Here is an 18,914-nt window from a genome sequence, read left to right as displayed (position 1 = left end):
GTGCATGTTTGACAAGTTAGAAACTCAGCAAACCCCATCAGACAGCCACACTGTCTCAGGCTTGTTTTTGTTGGCTGGTATCCACTACCATGCTATAAAATACATTTACTTGACAGTAGAAAGTGGAGAACCACATTAACTACAGAGTTTAAAAAGGCTGGCTAACCACATGCAATAAATATTAATAAAAGAAAAGGCCACCCACCTTTGACCTTCAATACTTGTTAGTAGCTTTTGTGTTTTAGAGTTACTTTAGCATTTTGAGCATTACATAACAGTACGTAAGACTCTTACTTAAGTCAAACAACTTGTTAGCTTATAACTTATCTATTAATAGCTTATCTATTAATAACTTACCTATTGTGTACCTCAGATTTACCTCTAAAAATGTTGTTTTGTAGTTGTCTTGTAATAAGCAAGCCAGGTTTATTTGTACCTGTAAGTAAATGGGAAGTAATGTTGTATGTTGTGTATATGTAGAAGGAGGATACTCTGCTGGGGAACCTTGTAAAGAATGACTATTTGATTAATGAAACTTATCTCACTCAGTTTTTCTTGAAACAAGAACACAAAGCAAAAAAACAGCTCAGAGGAGTGTCATGCATCATCTTGTGGTAAAATGAAGTTCTGATTCATAATGGCTGAATGGGCTTCAGGATTTTTTCAGTATCTTTAATGTTATGTGCCTCCTAGCATTCAAAAAAATGGAGTCTGACAAAACCAGAAATAGTATGGAACATGCAGTGGGAAGTGGAGGGAGAAGAAAGGCAAGGCTAGAAAAGGGAGCATTGTTCCATGAAATACTAACAGGATAATGTATCTTGCTAGCTCTGAATACATTTATTACATAAGTAGCACAAACAAACTTCAGCCTTGGACGCTATCCCTTTAAGGCATCACTGTCTGTCAAAAATAGATACTTTCTTTTGTGTTTTTGATGAGACAGGTTGTCCTCTGTGGGAGATTGTGCCCACTTTGGTTCTCTCAAGTCAGAAGTTTGAGTCTTAGAGTTTCTGTGCTGCTGAATCAGACTGAAAACAGTACTCACATGGAGATTCAAAGTCACATGTAGAACAATACTCTTAATGTCTGAAAATGAGTTTCGCTGCTGACCAGAAGGGTGACAGTACTGTGAGACATTGGTTTCAAATACCAAGTTCTTAGTGTTGTGGGTAACAAAGAAGCAAGAGTGAAAATCAGCATCTCTTCCGTTTCTGCAGTGAGCAAGTGAAAGGTCAACAGTGTATGACAAGAAGGGAAAAAACAGATAAGGTGATGAATGAAGTGGGAGAATTAAGAATTAAAAATAAGAACACGAAAGTCATGAAGGCCTGGATCACTGTATCATATCTGAAGCTTAATTGTTCTCCTCAAATTCCTTTCTTACTTTCCATTTCCAATATGCCCATGAAGACCCTGGCAACAGATTATCTGTGGAAACCACTGGTTATCACCCTGTCACCAATTTTTACTTCCTTCCCTGCCTACATCCTTGTGTTGACACTCCTTTTACATTGTATTCTACTCTGGAGTTATTCATTCACATATTCACATGCTCATTCATGTGCTTAAGCTTGGTCCAACTACAGTGTGATGCACTCTCTGACAATGTGAATATTAATTCTAAGGTCCAGATGAGTGACCAACTAACTGTCAATATCTCACTTCATTTCAGAGTGTCGTGCGTTGCCTTTGGCATCCCAAGCTCAACCAGATCATGGTTGGTACTGGAAATGGTTTAGCCAAAGTGTACTATGATCCTGTCAAAAGCCAGAGGTATGTAATTGTGTTTTATTATGGTTGTTTTCACAAATTTAGCCTGATTGTGTGATTCAGTGATTATACTAAGAAATGAGAAAACCTGGTTTAGTAACATTTGTTTTGCAGAGTTACACTTATTTAGCAACAGTAGAAAGAGAAAAAAAAATAACCCAGAATGTTTACTTATGAAGAGTGGCACTTTTTCCTCTGAGCTTTTTCTGTTGCAGTATGATGACTATTCTACCTGAATTTACAAATGCTTTCATTTTTTAATTGCATGAAACCTGCAGTAGGAATAACCACCCTTTCATCCTGTCTCTTGGAGGTTGCTGAGGAAGTCTGACTGAATGGGTATTTATGGTATTTAGTCATGTATTTTTAATGCATATTTTTTTCCTGAAGTAAAAATCTTGTTTAGAAGCATAAACTTCAGTGCTGGTGAAGTAATACTGGAAGACACAGTTTGACAAGGTGTAGAGCAAGGAAGTACATCCCCACCTTTCTTCTAGTCTTCCTTGCCACCCTCATTTATGACGTGGATTTTGCCTGTACATCTAAGGGAAAGGTGGTACTGATTTATCAGAAGGTGGCTTGCCAGCCTAAGATGAAGAGGACCTAAGTAGCCTATAAATACTTGTTTTGCAATTCATTTGCCTTTACCATCTGGGTTGGCTGGAGAACTGGGGAATGCTTCCTTCCTGTCAGTCTGGAGGAAATGTACAATTCTTTGATACTGAGTGGGATAAATAAGTTGTTTCCCCTGTATGCGCCATCTTTGTTCTGCTGGCACCCAAAACCAAACTGTGTTACAGTTAATGTTTTCTGGATACTTACTGTCACTTGGGCACTTGGATGTGAAGATAAACTCTGGTTTACAAGATTATCAGAAGTAAGTTTTGTTTTTCTGGTTTTGTCAGTTTAGAGAACAAGAGAATTGATCATCATTGTTTGGACCACAGAGCCCTAGCGCAGTTTTGTGACTGGTTTGTTTCCTCGTATTTACCATGAGGAGGAAAATACTACTGGTTTAATCAATCTTGCTGCAGCCAGGCTTATGCAGTCTTTCCTGCCTTAGTGTTACAGACACCTGGTTAGATAACTGCCACCTCTGCTGCTTAGAGAGAATAATACCAGAGGCAAACGAGTGCCCAAGTTTGGAGAGCAGCACTTCCAATGTGCACACTAAAGTACTGTGGACAAATGAAGTGTGAAATGAATCTTCCACCCTTATTTCTGCATGTCATATAAACTGCTCTGTAACAGAAACACTATAATCTCTCTACCCTCCTTCACATGAGCATGAACAGGCAAAGATACAGACATTCATGAATATTTAGAGTGCTGTGTAATTTTGTTGAGACTGTCTTGAATAAAAACGGATTTCTGTTTGATATAAACAGACTAACTGAACTGCTCTGTTTCCTCGTAGGGGAGCAAAATTATGCGTGGTCAAAACAAAACGAAAAGAGAGACAAGCAGAGACTCTCACACAGGATTACATTATAACACGTAAGAAATTTAAACATATCTTTATAACAGCATCCGTAGCTCATTCTTGGGTTTGAAATGATTTGCAGATCATTTAGCTTTATCTCTTCTCCTCTAAAAAGTCTTTCATTAAGCATTGATCATTGATATCATATATTGGTGCTTCATACAAAATTTTTGTAGTGTTGCACAACCAGAAAGGTATATACATTCCGTATGCTCTGTAAAGTTGTTCATAATGGTTGATTTCTTGATAGGTGGTGCTCCTGAAAGCCTCCAAAATTTTGGAGCTTTCGTAAATCTTCCATTTTGCTTAATTGTGGAGTGTAGATGGGTTTAGGAAGAGTTTTGCCACTTTGCAGTACCAGTGACAAAATCAGAGATGAGAGAGAAGTCTTGAACAAATACCAAATGGTTTTTCCAAATTTATAACTTAACCCAAGTTATATAGGGTTTTAGACAGCTTAGCTATCCCTAGCCTTAGGGGTTTTTAAGACCTTATGTTCATACTAAGGCTCACTGATGCATAAAAAATAGTTATCGTTGCTTCTATAAAATGTTTAATCATCTGTCTTTTCCCAGTGACAAATTTTACAGTGGAAAGAGAGGATTAACTGAGAGGTCTTGACCCTCCCCATTAGCATTGCCCTATGTAGTGTTTCCTCATGTGAAATAAGAACAGTCACACAGTTGTGCCGTCTTGCTTCTCTTCATCCTCTTTCAGTTCCAGGGTGTTCAGCTCTGATTTCTAGTAAGCTTGGTTTTACACATACTGAAACCATTTTTTCTAGAATGAACAAGTTGTTTGGCAGCATAATAAACAAAAAGAGGTTTAGAGTGAGAAGGTTTGGGCAGTCTTGGTAACTAGACCTATATCAAGGCACTTTGGTTCTGGGTTCCCATCTTGGGCACTTTCTAGCCACAGCTGTCTCCAACGTACCATACTGCTGCAGATGTCCAGCTCCAGTTTTTAGGGTAAACTTAAGCAGCAACTGCCAAAGATCAGGGCTATTTATCTTCATGGGGTGCTCTTAATCCATCCTTATAACATCCTTCACTGTAATGCTTTGTGTGCACTGTCATTAGTGTTTATACTCTAAAGAACTTCTGTGATTTTTTAAAGAAAATTCTGCTTAAAATCCAGTGAAACTTGTGTGTTCAATGGCATTTATAAATGTCATTGAAAGATATAGGTCCAAGTTATGCAAATTTTTGGGATTTCGTCACTGATTTCTAGCTGTTTAACTGTTTCTTCCACATCATTTTGAAACTAAACAAGGATGTTTCCATATACAGTAATGCAGAAAAATGTTGTAAGGATTTGCTCAGCAAATGTTTAAGTTTTTTGCATATTTTGGAAACTTTTCAGAGGTTAGATGTCTGTCTTTTAAGTTACAGATAGAACTGGGAATACCCGAATATCTCCAAAGTGCTTTTGCAAAGTGAACTGACCCTTTTTCTCTTCTCTTTTTTCTTCTCTTTTTTCTCCCCTCTTTCTCTTTTTTTTTTTTTTTCTTTTCCTTCAGATTTCTTGTTGCTCCTTAATATGAGAATTGCCTGCAATGGCTACTTAAAATGCAGGAATGTTGTTTTCAGGGATTAAGTGTCACTTTTAAAACACAGAAATACACAGCCTGGTTTTCCTTAGACAACCTTGACTCCACAAATGGCAAAAGCTTGGATCTGTGCATTAGTCACCTCAGATGCTCTGTGGAAACTGATCAAGCTTAGTGCTTGGCAGAAAATTGTCCTTGGCATTTCATACTTAAAGAAATCTGCAAAAATGGTTTCAAAAGATCTACTGTGTGTCACCTGTCTGTGACTTCACTCAGTCTAATAAATTGAAGAGGCCTACAGAAATAAACTGAAAACTCAAGCTAATAGGTACCTGAATGTTCCTAAATTTAAGATCCGTTTGATTATTTTTTGTCTTTATTGGATCATTTGGCCCTGACACAATTTCCCTTATTTTGGGAAACAGCAGCAATGAGCACACCTGCATGTGAGATATAAACTTCGCTGCAAGAAAACCATGTCCATTAACATGGTGTTTCTCTGTTGCTAACAAATGAGTCTCTTGTCTGAGTGGATCAAAGCCATTACTGTGATTGAAGATAGCACTTTTATGAGGAAATAGAAATTTTAAATCCTTACAATTTAGGCAGACTGCCTCAATTATGTTATTTTTCCAATGGTGAGTAATCTTATTATTTTAGAAAGAACATGATTGTGACTTCATAAGCATAAAATTACATTTGGAATCATTGAGGGGTTTCCGCTCCACTCTTTGTCATATCCAAGAATGTATCAAGTGCCTTGTCATGCTCTGAGCACATGAGAAGGCTTTAGAAATATGGGAAGTTCAGAAAAGAGTAAGTGGTTGTCACAATGCTAATGTTGAGAACTGAATGACAGAGATATGAATGAAATACACATAAATTGTGGAAACAGCATTTCAGAGGAGAGGCTCCTGCCTGAAGGAACACTGGTATCAGACTGTTTTCATCTTTGAAAAATTCAGCAGAAAGAAACCCCTGAAAGTACAACTCAGTAAACCATTGTTTGGATATAGGATTACTGCGAGGCTGCTCCTGCCACTTTTTCCATTGCAAGAAAGAACCCAACTCTTTGTATTGAAGATGTTAGAAGGAAAGTGGAATTTATAACATTTAATTTTCTCCAAATTGTGACCCTTCAGCCCATGCGCTTCCGATGTTCCGTGAACCACGACAACGAAGCACGAGGAAACAGCTGGAGAAGGATAGGTTGGACCCCATGAAGTCTCACAAACCTGAACCTCCAGTAGCAGGAGCAGGTAATCTAGGCATAATCATTTTAGAGTGTCATATGCTGAAGGGGCCATCATGTTTTGGTTCTACACTCATTTGGATTTGCATTTTTTGAGTGGTGACTCTACTCCCTAGATCCAGCACTTTAAGACATTGATGTCTCATTGGAGTGCTTGCCTACAAAAAATTAGTAATCACAATGGCTTACTTTGAGTTACATAATCAGCAGAACACCCGCCTGAATGGAGCTCTAAGTTAAACCCTTCCTATAGCATTAAATAACCTCTTTGTATCAGATCACCATAGTAGACTCTGCATATTTCTTAAATATTTTTCTCTTCGTGCCACAGGTCGTGGCGGCCGTGTTGGGACTCATGGGGTCACCCTGTCATCATATATAGTCAAGAACATTGCCTTGGACAAGACAGACGACAGCAACCCTCGAGAGGCCATCTTACGTCACGCGAAGGAAGCAGAGGAGAATCCATACTGGGTGGCTCCAGCATATGCTAAGTAAGGCACCAATTAGGAATACAAGTAACATTTCTAGAGGCCAATAGGAGTTTAGTTAAAATAGAAGAGACATTTTTAATGCTATACTTTGCCTTTTTTTGGATTGCTGCCACAAATACGTAAACCAAGAATATACTCTTTTATGAAGGTACGAGTTTCCAGGAGGTTGAATTGTTGAAATTTCATATTTCCACTTTTAAAATGTACCTGCTAGTGCTAGAAGTTATTTTGAAGCTTGCAAAGTTGGTTTGAGTTTAGAATCTTCTCCAAATCCATGCCTAAAATTGCAATATACCTTTTAATAGGGTACTATCCCACTGATACATTGGGATAATTTTCCAATATGCCCTCTAGTTCTGACTGATTCTTAGGTTAAACCTTCAAAATATTTACTTGGTGTTATGACAGGATGATTTCTCAACTATCATAAGTTTTTATCTGAATTTTTCCTACATGAGGATCCAAGTAACTGCCTGAATTAACTTGGTTTTAAAGGTACAGCAATATTAAAAATTGCACTGATAAAATCTCCTACCAAAAATTCTACATAAAGAAGTAAGTTTTCAGTTGTTACATAAATTAAAGAACCTCAAAAAGATTTTTTAGTAAAACCTTGGCAATCCCACAGACAGTACTTTATTCAATTTAAATTGTATGTGTGAGTGTGGTATTTGTGTGCATAGATTAAAATGAAGATTGTGCTTCTTGAATACTTTCTAGCCAAGGAGTTTTTTTCCTAAAAATAAATACATTTAAACAATTAAATACAAACAATTAATATACAATAGTATAGAAATAAGTACTACATAAATGCATTTCATACTAATGAACTGAAACGAACACTTTAGAAATTAGTAGAATTGTCATGTTTTATTATCATTGAGGGAGCTTTTTTCACAAAATAGTGTCAAGCAGTGTTTTCAAAATGCATAAGGAAAACATTTTGAAGAGCTGAAACAGTCTTCACAGAACAGTATGCCAATAATGAATTACGTTTTTTTTGCACCCCAGTGTTCTATGTCCAAAGCTGTACATTCATTAGTATTTTCCTGATTACTTTCTTTATTGGTGTTCGGCTCTGTAGCTGAATCAATCACCACCTTTTTCCAGAAACTAGAAATATACTAAGAATCACAGCTTGCTTCTGATGGTGACATCTGTTTTCTGACTTGACCCACATGTTCACAGAGATAACTAAATAACTGTTCCAAAGCAGCTTGAGAATGTCAGTGACCCAGCCTGACTTTGGATTGGGTAATTAGTAAGTATGGCACACTGGTAATTGATAAGTATGGCATTTGTACATCAAACCAAGGCATTATACAGTATCACTCTTGGTACCAAAGATGCAATGTTTGAAAGCCCAATTCTGTAGCAATTGTTGTAATTAGTGTGCTAAATATTGATTTTTTAATTGTTTGAGAGCTCATGATTACTAGAGAGGAAATGTACTTGGAATGTGTAGGCATCTGGTTTTATTTGAGGAATCCATTCTCAAAAGTACATGCAATCACACATTCCATCAGGTAGATAGATACCTCAGCATACTTTTGGCTTAAGTAACTTCATTGATTGTATATTAAGTTTCATCCCTGACACCTGGAATGTAGTAGACATGAAAGTTTTAAGACAAAGCTGTGTTACAGGAGGCTTACTGTGTCAGGTGGCCAGATCTCATTACAGTCCCTTGTTAAAGATGTGGCTGCAGGGGAAGAGGAGAGCTGGCTGAGAAGTGGGCAGGATGCAAGTCCAGACTGCTATTAACTTACACACCAGCCGGTGATACGTATGTGGGGGAATTGGACTGCAGCCAGCAGCATGCTGCCTTGATGACTTTGTCAGCTGATAAATCTCATCCTACTGAAGCTGCCATTATGCTTGCTTTAAAAGCTTGACTTTCAGATATCTCTGTGCAAAGAGCATAAAAACCCCCCAAACAATAATAATTAATAATAATAATAATAACACAATAATAATACTATTAATAATGACACTAATATTAATACTAATAATATTTAAGACAATGAAATGCAGAAATTTTCTTACTGTGTCATGCTCTTAGTTTTCAGAAATTCAGGTCTATATTAACAGCCACAAAAAGCTGTGCTATTATAATATAATATATGAAATATAATAATATATAATATTATAGTAATATCCTACGTCTGACTTTACAGAGCATGTATATTTAACCTGTATATAAAATGCATCTTACAGATGTACTTACAGACTTATATTTAATAAAATATGCAAATTGCAAGTAATTGATATGAATTATCATGCAATATTGGTTTGTATATTGGACAGCTGCTTTAGCTATAGCATAAGTTACACTATAGAGGTAGGAAAGGTGATATTCTGATACTTTCTTAAAATCATATACTGTCTTAAGACCTAAAAACCATACATGCAGTATGTTTCATTTTTTAAAATGGTGTTTATTCTTTTACTACTTTACTCTTCTGATGCCAGTTTTTCCACATTTCCTGTAGTAAATTTTTACTTAAACATAGTATAAAACTATCCACTTGATACATCTTTTGTTTGACAAGGCTTTTGGTCCTGTGCTGTCCATGCACATAAAGTTTTCACTCATGTTCAGTGAAACTATAGTTTCCTTACACATTTTCTTCAGAGAATGTGTAGGGAAACTATAATTACATAATTTTCTCCACTTCCAGTTATGAAATAATTTTAGACTGAGAAGATTAAGAAATTATCTTCTTGTGGTTAATCAGTTTTTATAACTTGGAATATGATGACTGGATTGGAGTTTCTCTGTTCCTGATCCATACTGGTTAAGTCATTCTGAATCAGGTAACTGATTTAATGCTTTTCTAATAGTATATGAGGGAGAGTGACATTTTTACAAGGGTAGGTAGTGACTGGACAAGGGGGAATGGTTTTAAAATAAAAAAGGAGAGATTTAGATTAGATGTTACAAAGGAATTCTTTACTCAGAGGGTGATGAGGCGCAGAACAGGTTGTCCAGACAAGCTGTGGGTGCACCGTCCCTAGCAGTGTTCAAGGCCAGGTTGGATGAGGCTCTGAGCAACCTGATCCAGTGGAAGGTGTCCCTGCCCATGGCAGGGGGGTTGGAACTGGATGATCTTTAACGTCCCTTCCAACCCAAACCATTCTATGATTTTCACTTCAATAAATCTTGTAAGAAACACATGACTTCTGCTGTTAGTTTATGCATTCTATGTAAAAATATATCCCTTTTTTTAGAGCTAAAGGTGCCTAATTTACTCTTGAAGCCAAATATTCATTTGCATTATTTATCACTTGAAAAGTTTTTCAAGCTTGTTATCATTATCTTGACCTTTCCGTTTCACCTGACATTTGAGTCAGAAAGGAGGCAGAAGTAAGTAAGAGGCAAAAGAATGGGTGAAAAACAGATGCTGCTGAAAAGGATGCTGGGGATGCTGAATCAGGAGATGACATGTCACCAAAGCCCAGTATGAATAAAGTGTCAAATAAGATGTGATCAACACAGCAGAAAAGTCATAATGGATGAGGATAAGGAAAAGATCTTGAGATTTCTCAGTAAAAAGCTTGTTAGAGTCCTTGGCAAGAGCCATTCCACTGGAGTGAAAGGAAAGGAAGGACAGATTGAAGATTTCAAGTAAAGAACTACAGGAAAGGAACTTGAGGCATCAGTTGTAAATGTTTGAAAATTACATTCTTTGTGAGCTGTTTGTTTTAACACAGCTGTACAGATATACTATAATGACTTCAGATGTCCCTCTGAAGGATCAGCAGGAATTACTAAGCATTGTCTAATCAGGCCCAAATGCAGCTTTCTTCTGTACCAGAGAGAAAGTGAGGGTGAAATTTCCCTCTTCAACAAGGTAAACTGGAGTTCTTGAAAATACCTTTCATTTCAGTGATGTTGCCTCTATTTTGCAGTCTTTTTGATTGCTGCTTGTCACTGTCAAAAGGGAATGACTTGAAGCAAGAGTCTGTAGCTGTGTTGTGTTCACTGAACTTTTTCTCAAAGGCAGTGCCAGTGTGTGAAGTGTTAGTCATGTAATGGCTCAAGTATCATTAGTTGAAGAATCAGGACTGAACAGAATGTCTTGTAACAGCAGCCTTGTTGATATGCCTTGGTATATTTATCCTAAATCTTTTTTTGTAAATTGGTGGTTTTGAGAGGGGAGCCCCTGAGATTTAGGGAAGAGTTAGGATGGTTGGTGGGGTAAAGAAACAAAAAAGGTGCCTGATGCTGAAAACCTTAACTTTTCAGTCTGAAAAGGACCTTTATGGCATTATTCTGGTTTCCAAGCATGCTTGAAAATCTTTTTTCTTTGCTTCTGTGCAATATAAACACAAATTTCAAAAGTTACTTTGACATGAGTCACATGTTGTGATATGTAGTTGTCATCTCCAGCTGGTTTTGCTGCAGCAGTATTATTTATCTGCTAGTCCGTGTCAATGAGCTACTTTTACGGGATCCTCGAAAGGCAATTAAGAAAAACAACCCATAACCAGAGGGATTATGGTGACTCTAAAGCAGTCTTCTTGGCCCCTGGAAATTTTCTAGAGGTCTGCATATCTGAATATCTTGAAAACCACTGAAGTAAAGAGAAAGCACATAGTATAAATAAATCATGCTAGTTTGTTTTCCCGTTTTTGTTTGCAGCCTGTTACCATAACCTACAATAGGAATGCATTTTTCAGTGTATGAGATACTGGTTTCAGCTGACAGTCATGTGGAAACACAGGATCATAGAACAATTTAGGTAGGAAGGGAATGCCTGAAGTAATCTAGTCCAAGCTCCAGCTTCAAGTGCATTCACTTAGATCCAGCTGCTCAGATCCAGTTAGATTTGGGTTGTTCAGGGGCTTGCTCAACCAAGGTTAAATATCCTCAAGGATGGAAATTCCCACACCTCTCTGGGCAGCCTGTTCTAGCAATCTGATTGGCAGGCACAGTATGCCCATGCTAAGTCCATGCTGCCTGTTCCCTACCACCTTCATGTCCTTTATGCTTCTGGAAATGCCTTCCACTGGGAGTCATTGCACAGTTTTCCTAGGAACTCAGGTTGGGTAGTTCCCCAAATCCTCCTTGTGCCCCTCACAAAAATTCTTACTTTTCCTAGCCAGTGAAAATCTCTCCCAGTCAGCATGACATCTCATTGATGACAGAGTGCCCTTGCAATGACATGGGGCAGCTCCCTCAGTCCCTCTGGATCCACCCATCTGATATGGATTTTTGCATGTCCAATGAGCTACAAACTCTCTGCCTTCCTCTTCCTGTTAGAAATGTCTCAGTCCCTACCAAAGATTCTGCTGTAGTGTAACAGTACTGCAGGCCTGAGGACAGACCTTATCAGGGAAGAATGGAGCCAAAAAAAGCACGGAGTATCTTGACATTTTCAATATGCTATGTTAGTGGTTTACCTGCTCAATAAAGCACATTTTCCTTTGCATTCTTTTGGCTGTCAGTGTTGCTGTAGAAGTCCTTTGTTGTTGCCTCTCACATTTCTTTTCTGTTTCAGTTCCATCTGAGCTTTGGCACTCCTAACTCTGTTCCTCCATGTTCATGTAACGCCTCTGTTCCTCTTAGCTGAGGGTGTCCTCATCTCCTTTGTGTTCTTCCTTTTTGGACTTCGTGGTTTATCATGGTCAGATCCATATGCATCCACCCCAGGCTACTGCCAGGCTGTGCTTTCTTCAGATGAAATGTAATCTGTTTTGAGGAGATTTCCTCAAAGATCAGCCAGCTTTCCTCAGGCCCCTTTGCCCTCCATAGTATTTTGCCATGGGATCTGCCAAACAGATCCCAAACAAACTGAAATCAACCCCCAAAGTCAAGGATAAATAAAACTGAGAAATTTGATGAGGAAAAAGAACACAGCTTTCCACATGTATTATTTAGCCCTCAGAAATAAGAATATTTAGAAGTAGAAAAATTGTTTTTGTAATTTTTATGTAAATATTAATCACACAGCAAACTTCTACTACATTTGCTATCTCCAGTGTAGTTACTAAGCAGAAAAAAATTGTCTTTTAATTAGATTAAGTGATCACTGCTGATAAAGCAATAACAAAAACAGTGTTTTAAAATGGTCAGGCATATGAATCACCCTAGGTGCCCCAGTTACAGCTATGTAGCTTGTGGAGGTGGAACAGTTTACATTTCAGCTGAGGCTACAGCTATTTCATGGTAATTTTAAAAAGTGAAGTAGCAAGCAGACTTGATTTCCTCTGTATGTTTTTGCTTTAGCTGGTTACTGCTTGATTATGGTACAGTTTCTCTCTTCTTTTTTTTTTTTGCTTCCCCCCCACCTCAGTTTTCCTGCACTCAGTAGCACACTTACATTATCTGAAGTCTATGACTTTTTTCTGTACCACTCCTATCCTGGAAAAAACGTAGGTTTTGCTGCTTGTTTGACAAATTTATTCATTCTTCTAAGTTGGAAATGCCTATCTGAATTATGACAGTTGCAGGTTTGTGGTCAGAAATTACAGGCTTGCACTTGGTTAGTTGTGCTTTACTAATGAAACTCTTAATACTGATGTCATCCTAGGGGACATTTAGATACTTCTCATCTATTGGGGTAAAAGGAAGGTACATTGTTAAAATGGGATAAATAAACCTCTGTCAGTATGTCTGGGAAAAAAGAGAAGATTCCATACATTCTTCCTCTTCAGCAGCTAGCAAAATCCAGTATTTCAGCCAATAAAGCCTTCATCCCTGGTGTCTGGTTTGGATTGAATGTTGATTTTTTTTTTTTTTTTCTTTTTTTTTTTTTTTTTACATCTTTCTTTAGCAATGGGTTAAGGAGAGTTTATGTACGTATTTTATAATGAAATTTTAAAATAGGAAAACATTTTTTCATCTTAGTTCTGGTTTCCATGGACACCAGAAGGACTCATCTAACTTCCATGGTATAGGTCTTCATCTGGGTGCAAGGTCTGCTACAGCCTGCACCCAGGGACCGTGTGCCAGTCAGAGCTCTGCAGTAGGGCCATCTCTGGAATTATCAGTATGACCCTTTCCTCAATCGCAAGCTTGGAGGATGGAGAAGCAGGCAGGGCAATAGAAAGACCCTGTATGTAAGGGGAGTTTTCTTTGACTAGTTTTGGTGCCTTTTGGATCACTTAGTTAACAAGTGGAGAATCCTTCTCTTTAAGAGCTGATGTCTTGCTATTACTCTTTGAAGTCAGAGGCAACATTGGATTTTGCCTATTGTGTTACGTAAGGCAGGCATAATTTTTTTAAGGTTTCTGCATTGTGTAGAGTTTGCCAAATAACAGTTGCTATGATAATAATAATGCTTCACATCCTTAGACTGTTGCAAAAACATTAGTTAATATAGTAATGAGATGATGACTGCCTTGGCTGCATTTTATACTTTGTCATGTTGAGAAGGTGAGCACAACCAGGATCAGAAATCTAATAGTTTCAGCTCTGTAGTGATTGTGCTGAGAATTAGGTTGGAAAAGGGAACTGTGCAGTTATTGAAGAGTAAAACAGGGGAACTGAATGTCCAAACAGTTTATTGAATTGCTACTTGATACTGCATTCATTTAGAAAGTAATCAATAATTACTTTTGTAAAGTTTAAGCGGTATTTAAAATTCAAATAAAGAGTGGAGGAATTGATACCATCACGCTTGACTGTCAGATACACTGTGTTCTCATATGAAGGTCATTAGGTTTTTTGTGGTACAGTAGTGTTAGATAAAGTCTCTGGAGGAGAAGCTGTTTTTTCATGCATAGGCTTAGCCAGAAATCTGGCTTAACTGTTCTGTTTTCACTTACTGGCTGCTGTTGTTCTATAGTGTATCAAAATGGAAGTTTCTTTTTAAAAAAAATCATGGAATGAAGAGACTCTGCTTTTCTAGCATTGAATTAAATGTATTTGTTCCTCACATCTATCTTAATTTTATTCATAGAATACATGGATACTGATTGTAAACTAATGAGGAGATAATACTTGCAAAATACATGTGTTTGTTGTGCTTTTTGCCTGTGAGCTGCAAGTTTCTTCAGTTCTGAGAAGGTTAGTTGATAGGTTAATGTCAAAAATAAAAAATGGACAAGTCTAGAATGCTCTTTTTTTGGAAGTGTCTATATGTATCTATCTCGTTTGTGTCTAGTGCCTGTCTAATACAGTTTCTGATAAAGTATTGTAGTCTGACCACTATTCTGATCTTTTTAATATTTTCTAGAACACAGCCAAAAACAGTTTTTGCGGAAGTGGAACCAGAAGATGATGAAACAGACAAGCCAGAGTGGAAAAAACGTAAAATTTGAAAAATAATTGCTTTAAAGAATCATTTTAGAGCATTTGAAACGAAACGAAATGTTTATTTCTTTATTTGGGATAGTGGGTCAAAATTTGAAAGCAAAAATTACTTCAATTTATAAAACTTGCTGCAGTATAAAAAGGGCTTATTGAATTACACTGGCTTAATCCCACATCTGAATTTTGTAATAAGGAATTACTTATATTGTGCAAATAACTCCTCTATGTCAGTTACTTAGCTTTGTGAGTTAAGTGAAAAATATTTCTTTATAAATAGTGAATTCATTATATTGCCAAATGTTTTTCATGACTGCCAACTTTACAAATGCCGTGTCATGACAGTGTTCAATGAATTCAAGTATACAAATAAAATAGTACAATTCTTCAGACTCCTTTTTATTTTTCCCAGGTAAGAGCTAACAAATTACTGCTTTACAAATGCAACAAACTTTAGATTAGTTATTGTGTAATATTCAAGTTTAGTTCATTTGTGTGTTCACATTCAGTTCACGCTCATGTGAATTTTAGAAAACATGTTTTCTAGTGTCTGTAATTCTTTGCATGATATTCCTTTTAAGTATGTGTAGTATCTACAGCAGATTTTATACAGCTTTTATTTTTAAAAAATGTGAAATTGCAATGGACAATTACATAATTTGGCGTAGTAAAAATAATGTGTTTATTACTGAGTCAATGTAAAATTTTGTTCAGGCTTCCTTATCCCTATTAGTTTGTATGAATGAGTTTTAGGATAGAGCAGATCTGTATTCATTACCCAGGTCTTTGTGTGTATTGACCTTGTGTATATTGACTTTGACTCTGTGTATGCCTGAATTATGTATATCCTGCCTTACACTCTCTGAAGACTGATACTATTCTTTATAAAGTAGTTTGTCTAAATATGGAAAGTTTTCCCTTTTTTACACAAAATTGCAGTTCTGAGTGTCATAAAGGGAAGGACAGATTTAAAATTAATGAATGTGCTTTAGAGAAGGATAAAGAACCTAGGTTAGTTTCAGGCATTTATGTTGTGATTGTAACACAGTATGCTAAGTATTGTGATTATAATAATACACAATATAACAAGCAGTCTGCATTTCCACTAAGAGCAGAGAGTAACAGACATGATAAGCAATCAAGCTTTCTTATTTATGAATAGGTCCTGGAGGTGTATTTTAAGACTATATTTAGTAAAGCCCTTAATCACCTTCCTAACCTCAAGACTGTGGTCTTGATAGTCAGCAGAGCTTAGACTTTTTTTTAAGCGTTGTTCTGCATCACTGTTTCATTATATGATTTCCTTTTCCAAGCTTATCTTTCTTTTTCAATTATTATTTTTATACTTCAGTGAAAACTAAGCCCGGCTTCAAAAGGTATAATGAGAAGCATTGGCATAAAATACCCACAACAAAATATTTCCACTGCTTTCACTAGTGTAGTCTTTTGATAACAGCAGAACTTCACTACATGTGAACTTTATAACACACAACTTGTCTTTGACCTGTGTAGAATTATTTTAGTACGTACATATGTATAATAGCAAATTAATGTTTAATTTACAATTGTAGCAGTAATATGTAGAATGAGAGACTGAGTAGACGGGTGGAAAGTAAGTGGTGAAAGAAAAAAATTCCAGATAAAGAGGAGCTGTTAACAAAATCTGCTAATGACCTCCCAATGCACTCCCCCCCAGCAAAAAAACATAAGATGGCATTGCTTCATTTAAGGCTATTTTTTGTCTCATGTTTCATCCAACTATTGCCCTACAAAATAAAGTATTTTCAAAAAAATTTCTGTAAAATCTCAATAATTTTAAAGGATTAATATGTTCTTCATTTTAGGCTGAATATTAGCATTTTATCTTTTCCTTTGTTAGTTGTTCACTGAGGCAGTGTGACTTAGGGAGCAGAGCTGCAGGGGAAGGCAGATGAGGAAAAGTGCTGCAGCTGTTCTCTGAGAATGAGAGGAACATCTCCTTTTATGTTGTTATTCATATCAGCTAGATCTTGTTTCTGTAATTCTTAAAAGAATTAGTTCCGTAAGTGAACACTGCAAAAGTTCTGTTAGAATTTCTCTAAGTTTTCATCGTTGTTACTTGCAGTGATTGTCTTGAATGACTGTTCTGGCAGCCTAGAACTTAAAACAGTGCCTGTGCAGATACGTATTAAAAACATTTAAAACTAAGTTTCATTTGTACTTTAACCCTTGGCTCGGTTCATTTGGCATAAGCCTTAAACTAGGTTTCCAGGAATGTTCACCAGCAAGGAACATCTTAATGCATTTTTAAAAACAATTTTAAATCTTGAACAGCTCAATGGTAAGAGGTAATCTGATCAGAAAGAAGATGTGAACAGTCTGCTTGACCATACCTGGGATAGTAAATTCTTGATTCAAGCCTTTGAGTTGTCTTGGAAGACATCTTAACATTAAAAATATTAATACAAATAAATATTTGCTATGACAGATGGAACTCTGGATGCAAACTGGAGTATGAGAAACAGTATTGTATTAAATTTTTTAAAATCTAGTTTTCTTATAAACTTGACAAGGCTTTTAGCAATTGCCAAGTTGTAATCTTGGTCCTGTGTGTGTCTGTATTTAGTGTTAAAATGGCTAGAGTCCAGAGGGGAGGTTGTTTCTGCGTTACTGAAACAGGGTGGGCTTATTTTGTTTGCTTCCTTCTAGGAGTTGTTTACAGAGGTACCACAATCACTGCATGCAGAAAGGCTTCCATGGTGCTTTCTCCAAACCTGGATTTTTCTGTGCAGCTTCTGGATGTTTTTTATAGTAATTTATGGTCTTTATACCTTTGTGCTAATGACAGTTGTAGACCAACTGTTAGGTACCTCTTGCCTGTCCATAGGGCCAAGGCATTTCCCTCCAGACTGTTGCAGCCCACCAGCTACTAGCCAGCCCGATTTCCCATTCCTTGTTTGTTTGGTGTTGCTGCCACTGTTACAGAGGTCTGAATTTGACCCTTTGTCTTGTCCTGTCCTCATTATTCCTTTTCTATCTTACTATTTAAATTTTCTGCAGCAGGTAAGAAGATTGACAAGTCCTGGCACTTTCCTCTGCCTGTTTGCAGCTATTTGGTGACTGTTTTAAGTTCCACTCTGATCTACTTAACCCTATGACATATAATTTACTGAAGGCGATGCTTTTGCCTCCAGTTTTTGTGATTGATAGCAAGAACTGTGAATTTGTGCCCAGAGGGTCCAGTTGTTGGCTCCTTTCTCGTGATTCCGTGCCTAATTTCATGTTCCTTGTCCCAACTGCATTTTCTCTGTTGCGGAAAATTATGGATTATGGGAAAAGAAACCATGATCCTTTCTCCTATCACTTCCATCTCTGCTGGACCCTGAGGACTGTTCTGCAATGAGTGGCATTGCTGAGCTGAAGTGCCATCCTCTTGGTTAGATGTTTATCCATCAGTTTCTTTGACCTGATGCCTTCAGGGGTGTCCAGCTTGAGACATTTATAGCTCACATCTTCTTTTAATCCTAAGAATTTTGATGTGGCCCGTTAGTCACAACAGTATTGCAAAATCCCTCTTATATTTTTTGTCGTGTTAAATGCCTGTATATCCTTCTAGGCTGTCTCTCAGCAATGGGAATTGACTGGAAGTCCTACAGTTACCCCCATTGAAAATCAGCAGGTTTGGTTTGACTCCTTACCATGGGCAGTCTGGGAGTTCATGAGGTTCTGTCCACTGTTGTTAATCCTTGCGCTCTTCTAATCTGTTGGACTTCCATGCATACACGTGAATAAAGGATTTGATAGTTGTCTATCAGAGATGTCCTTATGCTTGCCTGGAATTGAAGCATAGATGTGTCTTATTAGATCAGTTTTTAAATCTGCTAGGATTTTTGGCTAATCCCATTAAACACAATTTTGTGTACAGTATGCACTCAGTATGCACTTCGTCCGATGGGACTTCAGCATCTAATTACTTCATGCAATCTGGATAGCTCTGAAATGTGAGATATTTGTCTGTAGCATATGATTCCAGATGAAATTTGCTTTGGATGTCAACGCTTCCCATCCTACATACAAAGGTATTGTCTCCCACTTCGGCAGCAGTATCTTAGGTCAGCTTCTTGGAA

General features: G+C 37.2%; 1 protein-coding gene across 3 annotated transcripts in view; it reads left to right on the top strand.

Moving 5' to 3' along the window:
* The window catches only part of WDR70 (WD repeat domain 70), a 135,559-nt gene extending 120,068 nt beyond the window's left edge, over positions 1–15,491 (top strand). For all 3 annotated transcript variants that reach the window (XM_032097526.1, XM_032097527.1, XM_032097528.1), the window contains 5 exons: positions 1,676–1,776; positions 3,191–3,270; positions 5,948–6,064; positions 6,389–6,551; positions 14,735–15,491. In XM_032097526.1, coding sequence (XP_031953417.1) covers positions 1,676–1,776; positions 3,191–3,270; positions 5,948–6,064; positions 6,389–6,551; positions 14,735–14,819 — 546 coding nt within the window. In that variant the 3' untranslated portion in view covers positions 14,820–15,491. The remainder of the gene's footprint in view (positions 1–1,675; positions 1,777–3,190; positions 3,271–5,947; positions 6,065–6,388; positions 6,552–14,734) is intronic.
* Positions 15,492–18,914: the final 3,423 nt, after the last annotated feature.

Source organism: Corvus moneduloides, chromosome Z, assembly GCF_009650955.1.
Source record: "Corvus moneduloides isolate bCorMon1 chromosome Z, bCorMon1.pri, whole genome shotgun sequence".
Taxonomy (NCBI): domain Eukaryota; kingdom Metazoa; phylum Chordata; class Aves; order Passeriformes; family Corvidae; genus Corvus; species Corvus moneduloides.
This window is presented reverse-complemented; position numbering and strand designations above follow the sequence as displayed.